The sequence below is a fragment of the Artibeus jamaicensis genome, unplaced genomic scaffold (genome assembly GCF_021234435.1).
Source record: "Artibeus jamaicensis isolate MK-2021 breed Jamaican fruit bat unplaced genomic scaffold, CSHL_Jam_final contig_519, whole genome shotgun sequence".
Lineage (NCBI taxonomy): Eukaryota > Metazoa > Chordata > Mammalia > Chiroptera > Phyllostomidae > Artibeus > Artibeus jamaicensis.
This window is the reverse complement of record NW_026521871.1, coordinates 52,486,699-52,502,019: the sequence shown is the minus strand read 5'-3', so window position 1 is coordinate 52,502,019 and position 15,321 is coordinate 52,486,699. Positions and strand designations below refer to the sequence as shown.

The window sequence follows — 15,321 nt, the reverse complement described above, 5'->3', positions numbered from 1 at the left end:
CCCAGCGGAGCCGGAGGGCTGAGCTGCAGATGGGAGGTCCAGTCTCAGCCTGTGGCTTCTCAAGGTCCACTCCGAGGTCCCCCCAGCCCCGCCGTGTGTTTGGGGAGACGTCTGTCCCTGGGGTGAGTGACTGGGGTCTGCTTGCTGTGGGCAGGCAGTCCAGGGCACGGGCCTGGCTTTCATCGTCTACACGGAGGCCATCAAGAACATGGAGGTGTCCCAGCTGTGGTCGGTGCTGTACTTCTTCATGCTGCTGATGCTGGGTATCGGGAGCATGCTGGGCAACACGGCCGCCATCCTCACCCCGCTGACCGACAGCAAGGCCATCTCCAGCCGCCTGCCCAAGGAGGCCATCTCAGGTGAGCCTGCGGGCCGGGGGAGGTGGCGGGACTCCGTGGGGAGGTGGGATGTGAGGGACAGGCAGATGGACAGGCTGCCTCAGGGGCCGTGTGCCTGTTGAGGTGGCCACAGGGGCTGCGGCAACCTCACGGGGGCCCTGCGCTGGCCTTCTCCTCACCGAGGGCCCCTGGCACCTGCGATTCCCCCTGTGCGTCTGGTTCTGCACCCCATGGGCACGTGCGGGGCCACCCCAGCCTTGGGAGGTGGCCATACTCCCAGATGGCAGCACCCAGGGCTCTGCAGGCCAGGGAGAGGCCGCCTCTGTCTGTTCAGTGGAGGGACAGCAATGAGAGCAGGTGCCTCCTGAAGCCCTCGCTCCGTGAGTGTCACCTGCATGTCCACTTCCTGCCCCAAAGTCACCACTGCTCTCACCACCACCCTTCTATGTTGGCCCCCCTTTCTTGACTTCACGTACGTGGAGTCACACATGTGTGCAGCCTGTGTGTCTTCTTCTCTCAGACTCTGAGACCCGCCCACACTGCTGGGCCGGCAGTTGTCCGTCCAGGTCCTGCCCCCGTGGTAGTTCATGGTCAGAGCAGACACAGTGCTCCTCTGCCTTCCGGCCGCCGTGGGGGGGCAACAGCGCTGTAGGGAAAGAACCCGCTTTCCCAGTTGCTCCACCGCCCGTCCGCCCCACTCCGACCCTGCAGACCCTCCCCTGTCTTTGATGACGCTGCCCCTCCACAACCACTGGGTCCGTCCTCCCGCCCAGACTCCCACCCCTTCCTCTTGAAGTCCTGCTCACCCTGCGGAAGTGCCCACCCTTCGTCCACGCCCACAGCCACGTTACGTGCGCCCGCCCCAGCCCACCGGTCCTCCCCTGTGGCCCCTTCAGGATGGGGTGCAGTGGCCAGGGGTACACGGTGTCACAGTGGAGCGAGCAGATGGGAGCTTTAGTGTCAGATACTCAATGGGGCGCCCAAGGGCGGCAGCGGAAGGAGACCAGGACAAGAACCGATTCTGGAGGCCGCCGGGCCTGTGCTTGAATCCTGCCTCCGCCATTTACGTGCTGTGCAGCCCTGGGAAAGTTACTCAACGTCTCTGAGCCTGGGCTCCCCCACCTGTACGAGGGGGCTCCTGATATTTGTCTCAGAGACTTGAGGATCCAGTGCGTGGCCAGTGCCTGGGGCAGGGGGGGAGTTGAGTAAACATCCCAGTCTTCTCTTGCCTTCACCCCCACCCACTTCTGCTCAGACACGAATCCTCGCTAGGAAGCCCTGTGAGGGTCATCCCGCAGCTCGCATCTCCCGCCCCAATGCACCTCCCAGGAGCTCAGGGACTGAGTTGTTGAGATAACCGTATCAGGAGATTCACAGTCTGGGCGGGCTTCCCAGGAGAGGAGGCCCGCAGAGTTCTCTTTTCCGTTGAGCTGGTGCCCCCTGCTGGACGGCTCCTGAATTGCCGTCAGTGACACTCCCTGGGACACCTTGCCCCCGCACGCCCCAAAACCACGCACCCACGCCCATGCACACATGGTACACACAATCAGAGAGGCCAGGCCATGACGCTCTCCCAGCCCACGTGGGTGAGCCCGTCGGCCAGAGTCCCCTTGGCATCCACGGCTGGGCTGCCCCGCAGAAAACTGGGGGCGCAGGGTGGGTCTCGGGCAGGTGAGCAGGCAGGTGCTCTCGTGGCCCCAGGTCTGGTGTGCCTCATCAGCTGTGCCATCGGCATGGTGTTCACCACGGAGGCCGGCAACTACTGGTTCGACATCTTCAACGACTACGCGGCCACGCTGTCCCTGCTGCTCATCGTCCTGGTGGAAATCGCGGCCGTGTGCTACGTGTACGGGCTCAGGAGGTGAGGAGGCCCCGCCCCCAGCTGCTGGGGAGCCGCCCCCCCGCCCCACTCCACCTGCCTAGCAAAGCCCTGTCTCCCCAGATCACAGCTAATTCTCCTCACTTCCTGGTCAGTTTGCCTTCAACCGCATCTTCCCTGTTCCCCAGGCTCTCACCTTTTAGCAAAGGATACTGGCCTGTTGAGTCTGCTGAGCCCCACTGGCGCCCAGGGCCAGGGAGTCATCCCTCACGCTGACCCTTGGCCAACACCAGTAGTTTTCAGGCCCACTGACCAAAATCCAGCTGATAACTGGGACCTCTGCCGCTGGGCAGATGTGGGATGTCAGGTTCTCAACCCTGGTGCCCAGCGCAGCCCTGGAGTGTTTGAATCTCCCGGGGGATGGAATGGGTGGCCTGGCCGAGAACCACGGTCTGGGGTCCCAGAGTCGCAGCTTGTTAGTATCAGGGGCTTGTTAGAATGCAGAGTCTCAGGCCTACCCACCCAAGTCCCTGAATCAGATCCCGTATTTTATTTTGACGCGTCCAGGGGTCCGAGACCCCATTACATTTTGGGGTTCGCTGATTGGATGTGAGTCTGATGAGAAGGGCTGTCCAGAGTGGTTCCCCGGCCCAGTCCTTCACAGTCTTCCTGACCGATTTAGGGGCGGGCCGGGGGCCCAGCGTGCTGCCAAGTGGAAGCCCTGCTGAGGGATTTCCATGATCAAATAACTCAGGACACAAGTTAAAGCCAGCTCTCTCAGAGCCTGGAGGACAACTGTGGCTCTCCAAGAGGGGCCTGCCGTTCACGGCATTTCTAAAACTGGCCTGGCCAAGGAATGCCTTTTTATCCCCGCCCCCCCCCCAACAGCTAGCAACATGGGCTCACCCCAGTTTCCCCGGAAGGAGGGTTTCCTGGGGTGTGGGGGTTTTCGGTGCTGAACCCAAGGACTTCTCCAGTAAACTGGGACAAACGGGTCACCTAGAAAGTGCCTGTACAGAGGGAGAGAAAGAAAGATTGGTCATCTGAGAGGCTGGGTGTTTCAGGGTAAAGGGAGAAGGCTGGGGATGGAAGGACAGAGCCTAGGGCCCACTGGGGGCACTGGAAAGGGGCACCAGTCGGTGCACAGTGCGTGTTGGGGATGGAGGGAGAAACTGGAAGGTGCCCTCCGGATGTCGTAAGCAGCCAGAACTGAAAATGACCAGCAGAGGGCAGCCTTTCTGCGCGCACAGGGGACAGCGCCATCTCGTGGCCACTGTGCAACAGTACCACGCGGCCTTTTTTCCTGAAGCCCGTTCTTCCCTCCTTTCTCTCCTTGTGATAGCGGAGGGCAGGGCAGGTCAAGGGACAGGAGACCCCAGCACTTTCTGCTGTATGTGGTCTTGAAAATCCATCATGTTCACATTACGTACGTAAGTCCTCATAGCCTAGAGCCTAGGGTCCAGCTAGGTCAGCGGCAGCACAGGGGCAGGTAGAGGTCTCTGTAGGCTCACGTGGGAACCAGGACAGGCCAGGAGTCCAAGTGAGGCAGGTGGTGGTGGCTGCAGCCGTTGGCAGTCACACCCTGCTCCCCCCTCCCGCCCTCCCTCTACGACTGCCTCTCCCACCATGGGGAGCAGCTTTGAAGACCCTGGGCGGGGTGGGCCACAACCTGGGAGCCCTCCAGCAAGTCCCACCTCCGCCCTGGGCCCTGGTCCTTCCGCGCCGTGAAACCTCGAGGGGCTGGGTCAGCGTGACCCAAAGCGCTGAAGATGCTTTCCAGGCTTATTTGTGTGTGTATTGAAAAATACACGATTGGCCCGTCAAACCCACAATCACATGGGTGTTGTTGCCATGGCTAAACTTAGGCAAAAGAGTCGATTTAAAGAAAAGGAAAGAAAGGCGGTCCGCAGACAGGGTTGGCCGCAGCGGCGTCTGCGGGCCGCCCTGGCTCCTCGCCCCAGGCTCCAACCGCTGGCCCCTCTGCCTTCAGGCCCAGGTCTGCCTCTCTGTCCCCAGGTCCCAGAATGTGGTCGGTTCTGCTGTGGTTTCAGGAGACAAAAGAGCTTCCACTCTGGGGGTGTTACTTATTTTAAAAATGTTAAATGTATTGATTTTTAGAGAGTGAGAGGAAGGGAGCGAGAGAGACATCAAGTTGTTGTTGCACGAATTTATGGCGTATTAGGACGACGCTATAACCAGCTGGGCCACCCGGCCAGGGCCTCCCTCTCGCAGTGTTTCCAATGGGCAGTAGAGTCCCTGGCAGATGCCAGGGTGGGAGGGGTGGGGCAGACCTGCCCCTGGGGGTCCCCTTGTGTCGAGACCCATGCTCTTTATTCCCACCACTGCTGGGAGCTGCCCTCCGGTCTCCACCAGAGCCTTCGGCGGACACTTGGCACCAGGAAGCTGCCTCCTGACGCCCACTGCTCTGTGGGGTGGCTGCTTTGCCCTGGCTCTGTAGCAGCTTCAGCCCTTCGCCCCTCCGACACCCAGCACCCCGTCCCCAGAAGGAATCAGAGAGGGAGGCCCCGTGGCTGTGTTCAGTCGTGAGTAACCTAGACTTTCTCTCCTGTCTTCCACGTAGATTTGCAAGTGACCTTCAGGCCATGACCGGCCACCCTCTGAACTGGTACTGGAAGGTCATGTGGGCCGGCGTGAGCCCGCTGATCCTCATCAGCCTCTTGCTCTTCTACCTGAGCGACTACGTCCTCACGGGGACCCTGCAGTACCAGGCCTGGGACGCCGCCCAGGTACCTGCCCCCCGGGCCCCACGCTCCCTGGGGAGCACAGGCCTTAGCTTCTGAAACCAGGGCACCTCTACCGTGGCTTGGGCAGGTTACTTGTCACGGCATGCAAATGTCACCCAGGCACTTCAGAGCTCTCAGCCCAGGACGGCAGAGCTGGGCTTCGAGCTTTTCAATGGATGTTGCACTAAGTGGAGATCCCTCCAGCACTTCCCCGGGGCCTTCTCCTGGGAGAAGGGAAAAGCTGCCTGCAAAGGCCCTGGTTCCTGCCTCCGGGCCTTTGGCCAGCAGGCCCTCCAACTCGGCGGAGTGCACCAGGCCTCCGTGGGAGAGGCGGACGTGCCTGGAGGCGTGGGCTGTGCCCCCGGCCGCTGACCCTGTGGGGGGCAGGCTCCCGGGCCCTGCGGGACTTGACCACACACCTGAGTTGCTGGATCCAGGGGAGGCCTGGCCCTGGGTGTGGCTGGCACAGAGCTGTCCACCAACCAGAAGGGCGGGGTGTCGGCATTTTCACAGCCAGCTCAGCCATTCATGATCCGTCCTGGCCAGCCCAGGCTGTCCTCACATGGACACACTTTCATAGAAAAAAAAAAAAGGGGGCCAGTTTGGCTTTCTTTCCCAGTGGGTAGAAGACATAGTGTGTGTGGTGTGTGCAGAGCAGTGTGTGAAGGGCCTGGCGAGCCAGCTCACGCCCCCTGCCCACCCCAAGCAAACCGAGGCAGGCACAGCCTGAGAGGCCGCCCTCCGTCTGGTGAGGTCGAGCCCGCTTCTCAAACTGGGCGAGCGTGGGGGTGTTTTCTCCACCCCTCGCAGGCTGATTCTTTCTTAGGATGCACTAAGAATGACAAATGAAATGGAAAAAAAAAGTACACACAAGTGCCCATTATTTACTAGATTCAACAGACACGAGGAAATGCAGTCCCGTTGCTGAAAACAATTTGTAAATGTTCCCTCCCGACGTCTGTGCTCGTCGGTGCAGAGCAGAAGGACGGCCGCTAGGGGGCGGAGCGCCATTTGGTTTGCGGACCGCATTTTGCTGGCCGTGAACACGTTGAATACAATTCAAACAGAGCGGTCCTGTGGCTCCTTTGTGGCAAGATGGCATTTATTGGCTTTTGGGCCTCATTTCTCATCGGTTTTAACACATCGCATCTGCAGAAGCATCCCCATCCCACCAACTAAATCCAGATTCACGAGGCTTCTCTCGACACCGCAGCTTGCTGTTCAATAGGGTAGCCCATGGCCAAAGGAGCTATTTAAATTTGTTAAAGTTAAATAGAATTTAAAAATTCAGTTGCTCCGTTTCACTTGCAGCAGTTCAAGTGCTCAGTGGCCACCTGTGTCTGGTATTGGACGGCACAAACCAGAACGTTCTCCTGGACCTTGCAGGGCTGAGGCCGCCCTGACCTCTAGGTGCACTGCCCTGCGCCCCAAACGTCAGACCACTGGCTATCCCTGTGCTCCCTCTTTATGGGTCCCTCCAAACACTGGCTCTCCAGGTCCTGGCTGAAGCATGTGGAAGAGAGAGTAGATGGGGGAGCTCACCTGCCCAGCACCCCTGCTAGGGAGCCTCGGAGCCGCAGGGACAGCGGGGTCTGCAGGGCGCGACGCCTTCAGATGGTTCCGCCCGCAGAGGTTCTTGCCTCTGACGCTCAGCTTCTCTTTTCAGGGCCAGCTCGTGACCAAGGACTACCCCACGTACGCACTGGCGGTCATCGGGCTGCTGGTGGCCTCCTCCACCATGTGCATCCCCCTGCTGGCCCTGGTGGCTTTCATCCTGCGCTGCCTCAGGAGGGGAGGGGACACGGCCTCCGAGGCCTGAGAGCCGGGCCTCCTGGAGGCCACGGCCAGTGCTTGTCTCCCAGCTGCTGTTTCCAGGTGGCACGGCCTCGGCTGCTTTTGCAAGTGTTGGGCTCCCGGAGCTCCCAGCCCTCATCTTCCCGAGCCCAGAAAGAAGAGTCGGGAAGTGTAGAGGGGGGAGGTGCCCCCTGGAAACCCACACCCTGTCCCCCCAACAGCCCCTCCGGCCGCTGCCTCCCCCCAAGGTCATACAGGCTGTCTCCTTGTCACCCCAGAGGCAGGCTTTTCAAGGCCGGTCTTAACGACAGTTGCTTCCTCGATTCTAGGAGCATCCTGGAATTAGAGTTCAGTGAGCTGAAATGTGACTGTGACTTTTATGGGCCAGAATGTCAGCCGTGGCCTCCCCCAAAGAGGTTCCCAAACACGAGAGGGCCATCGTTTCCTCACCAGTTTGAAGAGTTCTCTAAGTGCCTGAGAAGACAGATCTGAACATCACCAGGGCAGACTCAGTCCTCGCCTCTCTGTCGCAGTGACGATGCATATGCCACGCCCTCCTTCACTAACGGGCCTGACTGGCCGTCAACAAGGCTGTGGTTCGGGACTCACAAAATTAGAATTTCTGTAAGCCCAGGTCCTTCACAGCGGGCCCAGGGCCAGTCCTCTCAACAAAAAGGGCCCCAACTCCGGTTTTAGCGCTGCTGGGATGGCAGGCATCCACCTAATGTGCATTCGGGTGCAGTGGCCAGGCCAGTGTAGGGAAGACCAAGAGCACTACTCACAATCCAATTAAACGTATTTATCTGTATATAAGTTTTCTAAAATGTACATAACTCAAACAGAGCACCTTGTAACTGAAGTCACCATATTTATGATAAAGCTTTTGTCCACCATGCCGATGTCTCCCGCCTCTTTTTTTTAACTGCAGTGGGTGGGTCCCTTCCCGCTTTAATGTTCTGAGACCCTGGGGGTCAGGGTGGCTGCTCTGGGTTGGTTGGTACAGACACCTCTGAGGACCCTTAAGCACTCCCTTTTGACATCGCTGGAGATATCTTTGGAAAAAAGTCTTCTCACACTACAAACTCTCCTATGGCATTAGGAAGGTCTTCTGCTGTCTGGACCTGCCACCTTATCAGCACTTGCAGCTTCAGCTGATGGCCATGGTAAAACGATCACCTGCCTTTAAAATAGCTGAACCAGCTCTGACTGGTGTGGCTCAGCGGGCTGGGCATCCTCCTGCAAACTGAAAGGTCACTGGTTCGGTTCCTAGTCAGGACGCAAGCCTGGGTTGTGGGCCCCCAGTTGGGGGCGTGCGAGATCAGTGCTTCTCTCCTTCCCTTCCCCTCTCGCAATAAATAAATGAAATCTTTTTAAAAGGATAAAATGGGAAAGATTAAATAGCAAAATGGGTGATCCAGCAGTTATTTATCCCAAACTGTCCGTCTTTGATTTCTTATCAGAAGGTGTTGACACCTCATACACCAAGAGCGCTCAACGGCAAACCCACAGGGCAGTCTGCTCCCGAATCCTTACAGATCAGACCCCGCCCCCAGCAGTACGGCCCCGCCTTCCTGGCGTCAGGCGTCAGAGGGCGTTGCAGCCCCAGATGCCGGGTGCGCGCAGGGCCGTAGAGACAGTTCTCCGACACCATCACTTTATTCACAGTATTGTGAGAAAAAGACTGTATTGCAGCGGTCTCCACCTCGCCGGGGTTCCGAACCACCTGGAAGCATTTAAAACCCTGGCGCCCAGGCCACGCCCTGGAAACACCAAATCTGAGAACCGACGCGCCGTTGGAGGAGGTAAATGTGTTGTGCATGGCAGAATACTGACATCCGAATGGCCTTAAGAGGTCTGGAAGCATTTTTGAGCATTTCCAATTGTACAGAAATGTCACCTCCACAAAATACTTTTGCTCACAAAAGTCAGATCAATGAAATTGCTCTATTTATAGAATAATGAGCTCCAGGTGAGCTGTCTCAAGTTTCAGCTGTTTCACTCCGGTTTCTGTGAACTTGGTGGAGAGTAGGCTATTTCTCAATAATTCTCTTGAGCCAGTAATAAGACAGCTCTCAAAAAATTCTTTGTTGAATATTTTCTAGGTTCTTTTTTTTTAAAGGTTTAATTTATTTTTAGACAGAGGGGAAGGGAGAGAAACATCAATGTGTGGTTGCCTCTCACATGCCCCCTACTGGGGACCTGGCCTGCAACCCAGGCCTGTGCCCAGACTGGGAATCAAACCTGCAACCCTTTGGTTCACAGGCTGGCTTTCAACCCACTGAGCCACACCAGCCAGGCCTATTTTTTTCTAGGTTCTTCACAAAACTGGTCATCTGGACATTCGTCCACCCCCTTCCTGTGCATCAAGCTGGAGAGAAAAGGGTCATTTCCAACCCTGTGCCCTTGTCAGTAACCATGGCGATATGGCCTGGCCGCCAACTCCACGAAGCTTTCTGTTTCCACTGGAAACATAAGAACCCTTGACTTACTTAGCTCTGAGGAATCAGGTGGAAAGTGTTTGGTTTTTAGCAACCGACATCATAAAGAAAACCCTAAACAAGTGTATCTAGGGATTTTTTTTGTCATTCCCCGGCTGCGGTGTTAAAGCCCCTTTCTTGACTCAGCATTGCCCTTCCTTCTGTATACACCAAGCTAATTTGGGAAACATGGAAAGTAAAGAAGAGGAGGAGAATCCGCCCGGTCTTTTTTCTTTTCCACGTTTGCCTCCACGTGAGCCGGGTGAAACCACACCGAGACAGCGTAGGGGACCTGGAACTCGAGAGGGTGACGGTTAGTTTCCGTAAGAAGAGTTAGAAAACAAAGTTTCTAATCATCTGGGTTTAAGCCAGAGGCGGAGCTCTCCTGAACGGCTGCCCTCCTTCCCGCCCCCTCGAAAGGCGTCCTGGGCAGTCGGCCCATCTCCGGATCTCTCTCTGGCTGAGGCCGTGAGAAAACACGATAGGTTAGCGCCGCACGTTACAATCATGCTTCAGGGAAAGAGTGTGGATAGAGCACTCTCCTTGATTTTTTAAAAAGATTTTATTTTATTTATTTTTAGAGAGAGGGAAAGGAAGTGAGGAAGAGAGGGAGAGCAGGTCAGCGTGCGGCTGCCTCTTGCACGCCTGCTACTGGGGGACCTGGTCCTCATCCCAGGCATGTGCCCTCAGTCAGAATTGAACCAGAGACCCTTTGGTTCACAGGTCGGTGGTCAGTCCGCTGAACCACACCAGCCAGGGCGTCTTCGATGTTCGTTTGGGTACTTTTCATGGAAAAATACATTCATGGCTGTTCTGCTATGTAGATAAAAAGCTGGGGCAGGGAATGAATTAACTCATCATTTTCTGTTCAACATCAGGGGAAGGAAAGAAAAAAACAGATTTAAACATCACTTTGCAAAGCAAAAAAGTGCATCTACAAATATGAAATTCTGAACCGGAATTTCTTGACCGTTTTCTTACATGTGAGTTGCTTTTCTCCCCAGTGCCCACCTGCATAGTATCAGCCTCCACTGAGATCCCCAACTGGTGTATGACAAACCAGTCCCTCGGTGGGCGCTGGGGACAGTGCTGAGCGGGGCAGACACAGTCCCTGGCCTTTTATGCACCTGTATTCTGGAAAGCAAGAGAGACAGTGATGAGTGATAATGAGATCATTGCAGGTGTGGTTGTTTCTGAGAAGCAAGCGTGGTCCAAGTGACGGTGTGAGAGGGACGGCACCTCGATCTGTGGTCGAGGAGCAGCTTCGAGAACTGGGTTTTGAAGGGGAAGAATGAAGTAGTTACTGGAATTGCTGGGAGGTCCATCTAGGCAGAGGCAACCACAAGGGCGGAGGCCCTGAGCTGAGCAGGGGGAAGGAGGAGGTCTGCAGTTGGAATGAGGACGAGAGAGTGGAGGTGACCTGCAAGGGGTGCCAGGGGCCAGGTCACAGAGGCCTTGGGGGCCATAGCAAGGAGCTTGGGTGGGACTCAAAGAGCACAGAGCCTCACTGAGCAGTTAACATGGGGCCCTGTGGATTCTGACTCACACTTGCGAGATCACTGTCACCTGTGGAACAGGGATGAGGGAGGGATGTCGATGGGAAGTTGAAGAATCACTCCAGCGTCTCCTTAATAAGTTCACAGGAGACCACGGCATGGACTTGGAAATGGATGTGGAGAGAGGTGGGCAGGCTTGAGTTTTACTTTCGGGGGAGAGCTGCCTGGACTTGCTTATGCATTGGATGCAGAGTTATGAGCAGGAGAGGAATAAAATGCTTGATGTCCCGGGTGGACGCTGGTGGCCTTTTGTGAGATGGAGAGAGCTGGGAAGGGAACGAGTCTGCAGGACAGGAATCGAGAGCTCCGTCTGATCCGCCACGTTTGAGATGTCTGAGAATCGGGGGGCACATCCAGTAGGCAGTTGAACATAAGGCTCTGGGGCTTTGGGGAGGGTCTGGTCCAGAGATACAGTTGGGGCCACCAGCATGGAGATGCTATTTAAAGTTGCAGGTCTACATGTCATGCCCCAGGGTGAGTGTGGACCTGGGTAAAAGGGCTCGGGTCCAAGACCTAAACAAACAAACAAACAAACAAACAAACAAAAACCCAAAACCAAACCCACTGGCCCAGGCAGCCCTGAGCCAGCATGGAGAAGCCCGATACTCTGAGGCTACCATGCTGCAGGGCCACTCGGAGCTGCTCCAGCTCACAGGACCAGCACAGTCCACCCTCCGCCATCCTTGCTAACACACAGACCAACGTGGACCAGATAGACCCACCCATCAGCCTGCTGAGGACAACTGAGGGACCTCCATCAGTGCCACCTGGAACAGAAGAACCACCCAGCTGAGCCTTGCCCCAGTTCCTGACTCACAACACAGCCAGGTTACTCTCTGGAAGGAGGTAACTAGGACGGGCTAGAGAGGGGAGATGCCCAGGCAGTGCCACGGGGACTAAAGCTGGAGGGGAGCCAGGAGAATGTGCGGTCTCGGGGCTCAGCGAGAGCATCTCAAGTTCTCTTAAATACGACTTACCACCTGCACTTCCTACTTTTCCTATCCTGAGTCAGTGTTTAAACCCAGCCCTACCAGAAGCTTAAGGCAGGACATTGAATGTAACATGATCTTTAATGGATGATACTTTAGCTCTGCACAGCTAGAATAATAAACAGGCCACAGTCACACATCACTGAAACTGGTGAGTGGACAAAGGCAAACACTTGGACCTTGGGCTGAAACCAACAAAACAAGTAAAACTTCGTGCTCAAAAGAATCTCTCAAGGGAAGTGCTGAGAACAAACAAGCCGCCTAGCAGCTCACCTGGGAGCAGGTGAGTCACTTCCTCACTGCCCCTCCCCCAGTGAAAGCCCATTCTCAGCTGAGGAGAGGGAGACACGAAGGGAGATCGGAAGTAGATGATACACCTATTTAGGGGTACACCTGTGTACTCAACCAGGAAGAAATGCATGGAAATGTAAAGAAAAAAGTAAGACGTGTGCGATCTCAGGGTGAGATGTAGTGGCCTTGGGAGGGAGAACACGGGGCTTCGAAGACGCAGGTTCTGGGCCTGCGTCAGGAGGGAAGCGGTGAAGCTGTGGGTTGAGCAGGGGTAGCCAACTGCTACAGCAGCGTCTTCCCGCACACTCCCTCCGAGAGGGAGGGGAGCAGGGTCACCGGTGCCAGCAGCCTGGCTGTGCCTGGGAGGGGAGTTCCCAGGGTGCTTGCTGGGTCCCCGTCACCCCATCCAGAACCTGCTTCCTCTTGGTCCCCTCTCCTCTCACAGGTGAGCGAGCACACTCCTTGCGATTGTAGGCGCTGGTGTTTGAGCCACACAACTGACGTCAAGTGAAATCAGATGAGCAGTGCCCACTAGCTCCTGCCCAAATTGCAGGCTTTTGTGAGCAAAAGTTACCATTGTTTTATGCCACTTTTCGGGCAACCAGGACAGCTGGGCCTTAGCTGAAGCCCCACCCCCTGCAGACCAGCTGGTTTCCCCCACCTTTGCTCTGCGTCACACCTCCCCAGGTCCTCTCCTTACTGGCTGTGGAGGAAGATGTCTACGAGGGCCCCAGTGATCCCCACCTCCTGGCGCTCATGTCCCCCTGAAGCTCCCTCCTCCTGGGCTGAGCTGGAAGGAGTGGCTCGTTTCTAAAGCATAGAATGTGACAAAAGTGACGAAACACTTCTGAGATGTTATAAAGGACAGGAATTCCCATCTTGCTGGCTTTGATGAACCAAGCTGCCATGCTGGAGGCCTCTGCGGCGAGCAAGCTAGGACTTGAAGGATTTATCCTCATCTACCTGTATCACAGTAATTTAATTTCTCCTGGCACCAGGTCTCCTAGGCAAGCTGGAGAAAACCTAAAGCCCCTCATTCATTTAAGTCACTCCCCCAGTACTGCCCCCCCCAGTCACTGGGGATTCAGTTTGTCCCCTCCTGACAGACAGTAAACCCCGGGGATCAGACTGACAAGTCCTCATCAAATGACGTGGGGGGGGTCACCCCCAGCACTAGCCCTCCTCCCAGTCCCACCCCAAGGACCCCCTCTTACGGGCGTACACGTGACTATTTCCCTAGTTTTGTCTGTCCTAAGTAATTTTTGTAAGAACACACAGTTTGAGTGGTCGTCACGGAAAGGAGTTTCTGCAGTGCCGGGACCTCCTGCTCCTCCAGCATTGCCGGCTCTGCGCTGACCACGCAGCTGACGATTCCGAGGAAATAAAGAGACATTGAAAGACAAAGCGCAGGAGCAACACCAACCGTGAGTGGTTAGAAAATACGACGTTTTATTTCCACTTACGGGTATACAGTACATGAGTTCAGAAACAAGGTCACGGCAGGGTGCAGTTGCCCACACCTGTGTCGGCCCCCCCTGGCGGCAGCGCCGGCTCGGCCTTCGTCGTGGTGAAGTGAGGTTCTTCACACGGACGGCCTGCGGTGCCAGAGGGACACGTGACAGCGGGTGGCGGCCGAGTTTCGGGGTTTCGTCTTTGGGACAAATTCTGTTTATTTACATGTTAGGAATAGGTAGTTCTAATCACTTATCCTAGTGCGAGTTTTAATGACTGATTTAAGCTACAGAAGGTTTTCCAGCTATTACTGCCTTTAGAGTTTCTGAAAGCAACACTTATTAACGTTCATAAAAGATAATGTTGGGAAAAAGGCAATGTTGAAATAAAGGTGCTTTTAAAGATGTTTAAGGGAAACAAGATTGCCATCAAAAACTGTACATATTTTCAAGCACAACACAAATATTGTAGCAGTATTTAACCAAACTGTTTTAAAATAGTGGCAATTATACTACCTTACATACTTTTCTAATATTTAAACCTCATAATTACAGTTTGATGTACAGTCCGACTTAGGCCTATGCACAGCTTCTAAAGCCTATTTCCAGGCTTGTTTTTACACCTACGTTAAAGCTGACGTTGGTCCTTGGAGAACTACACCCCACCTCAAAGCACTTGATTCAGACACACCCACGGTGGGGACCGAAGCCGGACACGGGCCGGCACCTCGGCGGCGCCCTGCACGGAAACGTGGCCGCAGCCTCGGCCTCTGTGTCCCCACCGACCCGGCACAGTAGCCCCTTGGGCCTCGCGTGTCCCCAGAGGGCCCCGGAGAAGCCACAGTGTCCTGGGGGACGTGGCTGTGGGCCACACCGGGGCCGTCCCGACAGAGGCGGCTTTGGACCATTAGCGTACTAGAGACTTTACATTCTTTGATTTCTTATAAAAGATAAAGAATCCGGAACTTTCTCATCATACTTACACGAAGCTGCACTCGTGCCGCAGCCCGACCACAACTCCCCAACACGCGGTCCCCGCTCCCCTCCCCACGGCAAAGTCACAGTCTGTTTTGTCAAACTCCTTGATGAATGTAAAAGACATTTTACAAACAGAGCAGAGTTAGCTTATTATTCAACTTTTAAGGAAAGTCCAAAGAGGTGCGGAAAAGTATGCTTGCTGACGGCAACTGCTTCCATAGTGGCAAAAATGAAAATGAGCTAGAAAAATAATTTTACTGTTTTAAGTACTGAAAGAAGCTGGATTTTTAAATATATTACTTATTTTGCTGCAGTTGATTAACTGACAATGAGTAATTTCCTTCCGTTCTGTGAGCTGAATTTGGGTCGCATTTGCAAGGCAGAACAGCCAAAGCTCTCAGCGTGACTGTCCCGACAGTGAAGGGGTCATCGGGACAGTGACGCCAGACCGACGTGCGGCTGTCACACACGTACGCACGCACACGCACGCGCGCACGGAGCTCCGGGTGCACTCTGGGACCGTGGCCGTGTGAGGACCTCAGGCTGCCGTGGAAAGCGGGTCAGTAAAGACTCCAGCTCTGCACAGTGGAGGCTTCCGAGCCGAGCCGCTTTCCACAGACACAAACTCAGTCTATCTTCTCTTTCTGAACCAATCGGGGGGCATCAACAAAATCTTTGCCGTTGTACAGAATAATAAAAAAGGTTCCGAAGCTTGCAACTCCCCAAAAGAGCACGTAGGCCAGCGTTTCTGTCCAAGTGTCACCTGTTGACAGAAAACACAGAGGTGATGAACCAACGTCACTCACTGACACCAGAACCCACTGTGACCTGCCGACCTGCCGGGTCTGCACACACGCCTGCAGGGACACGAGCAGCACCGCCCA

At 55.4% G+C, this 15,321-nt stretch overlaps 2 protein-coding genes across 2 annotated transcripts in view; one reads left to right on the top strand and one right to left on the bottom strand.

Moving 5' to 3' along the window:
* The window catches only part of SLC6A20 (solute carrier family 6 member 20), a 28,365-nt gene extending 20,788 nt beyond the window's left edge, over positions 1-7,577 (top strand). Inside the window, exons 8-11 of the mRNA XM_037129798.2 lie at positions 155-359; positions 2,040-2,199; positions 4,739-4,904; positions 6,568-7,577. Of these exons, the coding sequence (XP_036985693.2) occupies positions 155-359; positions 2,040-2,199; positions 4,739-4,904; positions 6,568-6,720 (684 nt within the window). The 3' untranslated portion in view covers positions 6,721-7,577. The remainder of the gene's footprint in view (positions 1-154; positions 360-2,039; positions 2,200-4,738; positions 4,905-6,567) is intronic.
* A 5,855-nt stretch (positions 7,578-13,432) lies between these two features.
* The window catches only part of SACM1L (SAC1 like phosphatidylinositide phosphatase), a 45,477-nt gene continuing 43,588 nt past the window's right edge, over positions 13,433-15,321 (bottom strand). The window contains exon 20 of the mRNA XM_037129788.2: positions 13,433-15,200. Within this exon, the coding sequence (XP_036985683.2) occupies positions 15,064-15,200 (137 nt within the window). The 3' untranslated portion in view covers positions 13,433-15,063. The remainder of the gene's footprint in view (positions 15,201-15,321) is intronic.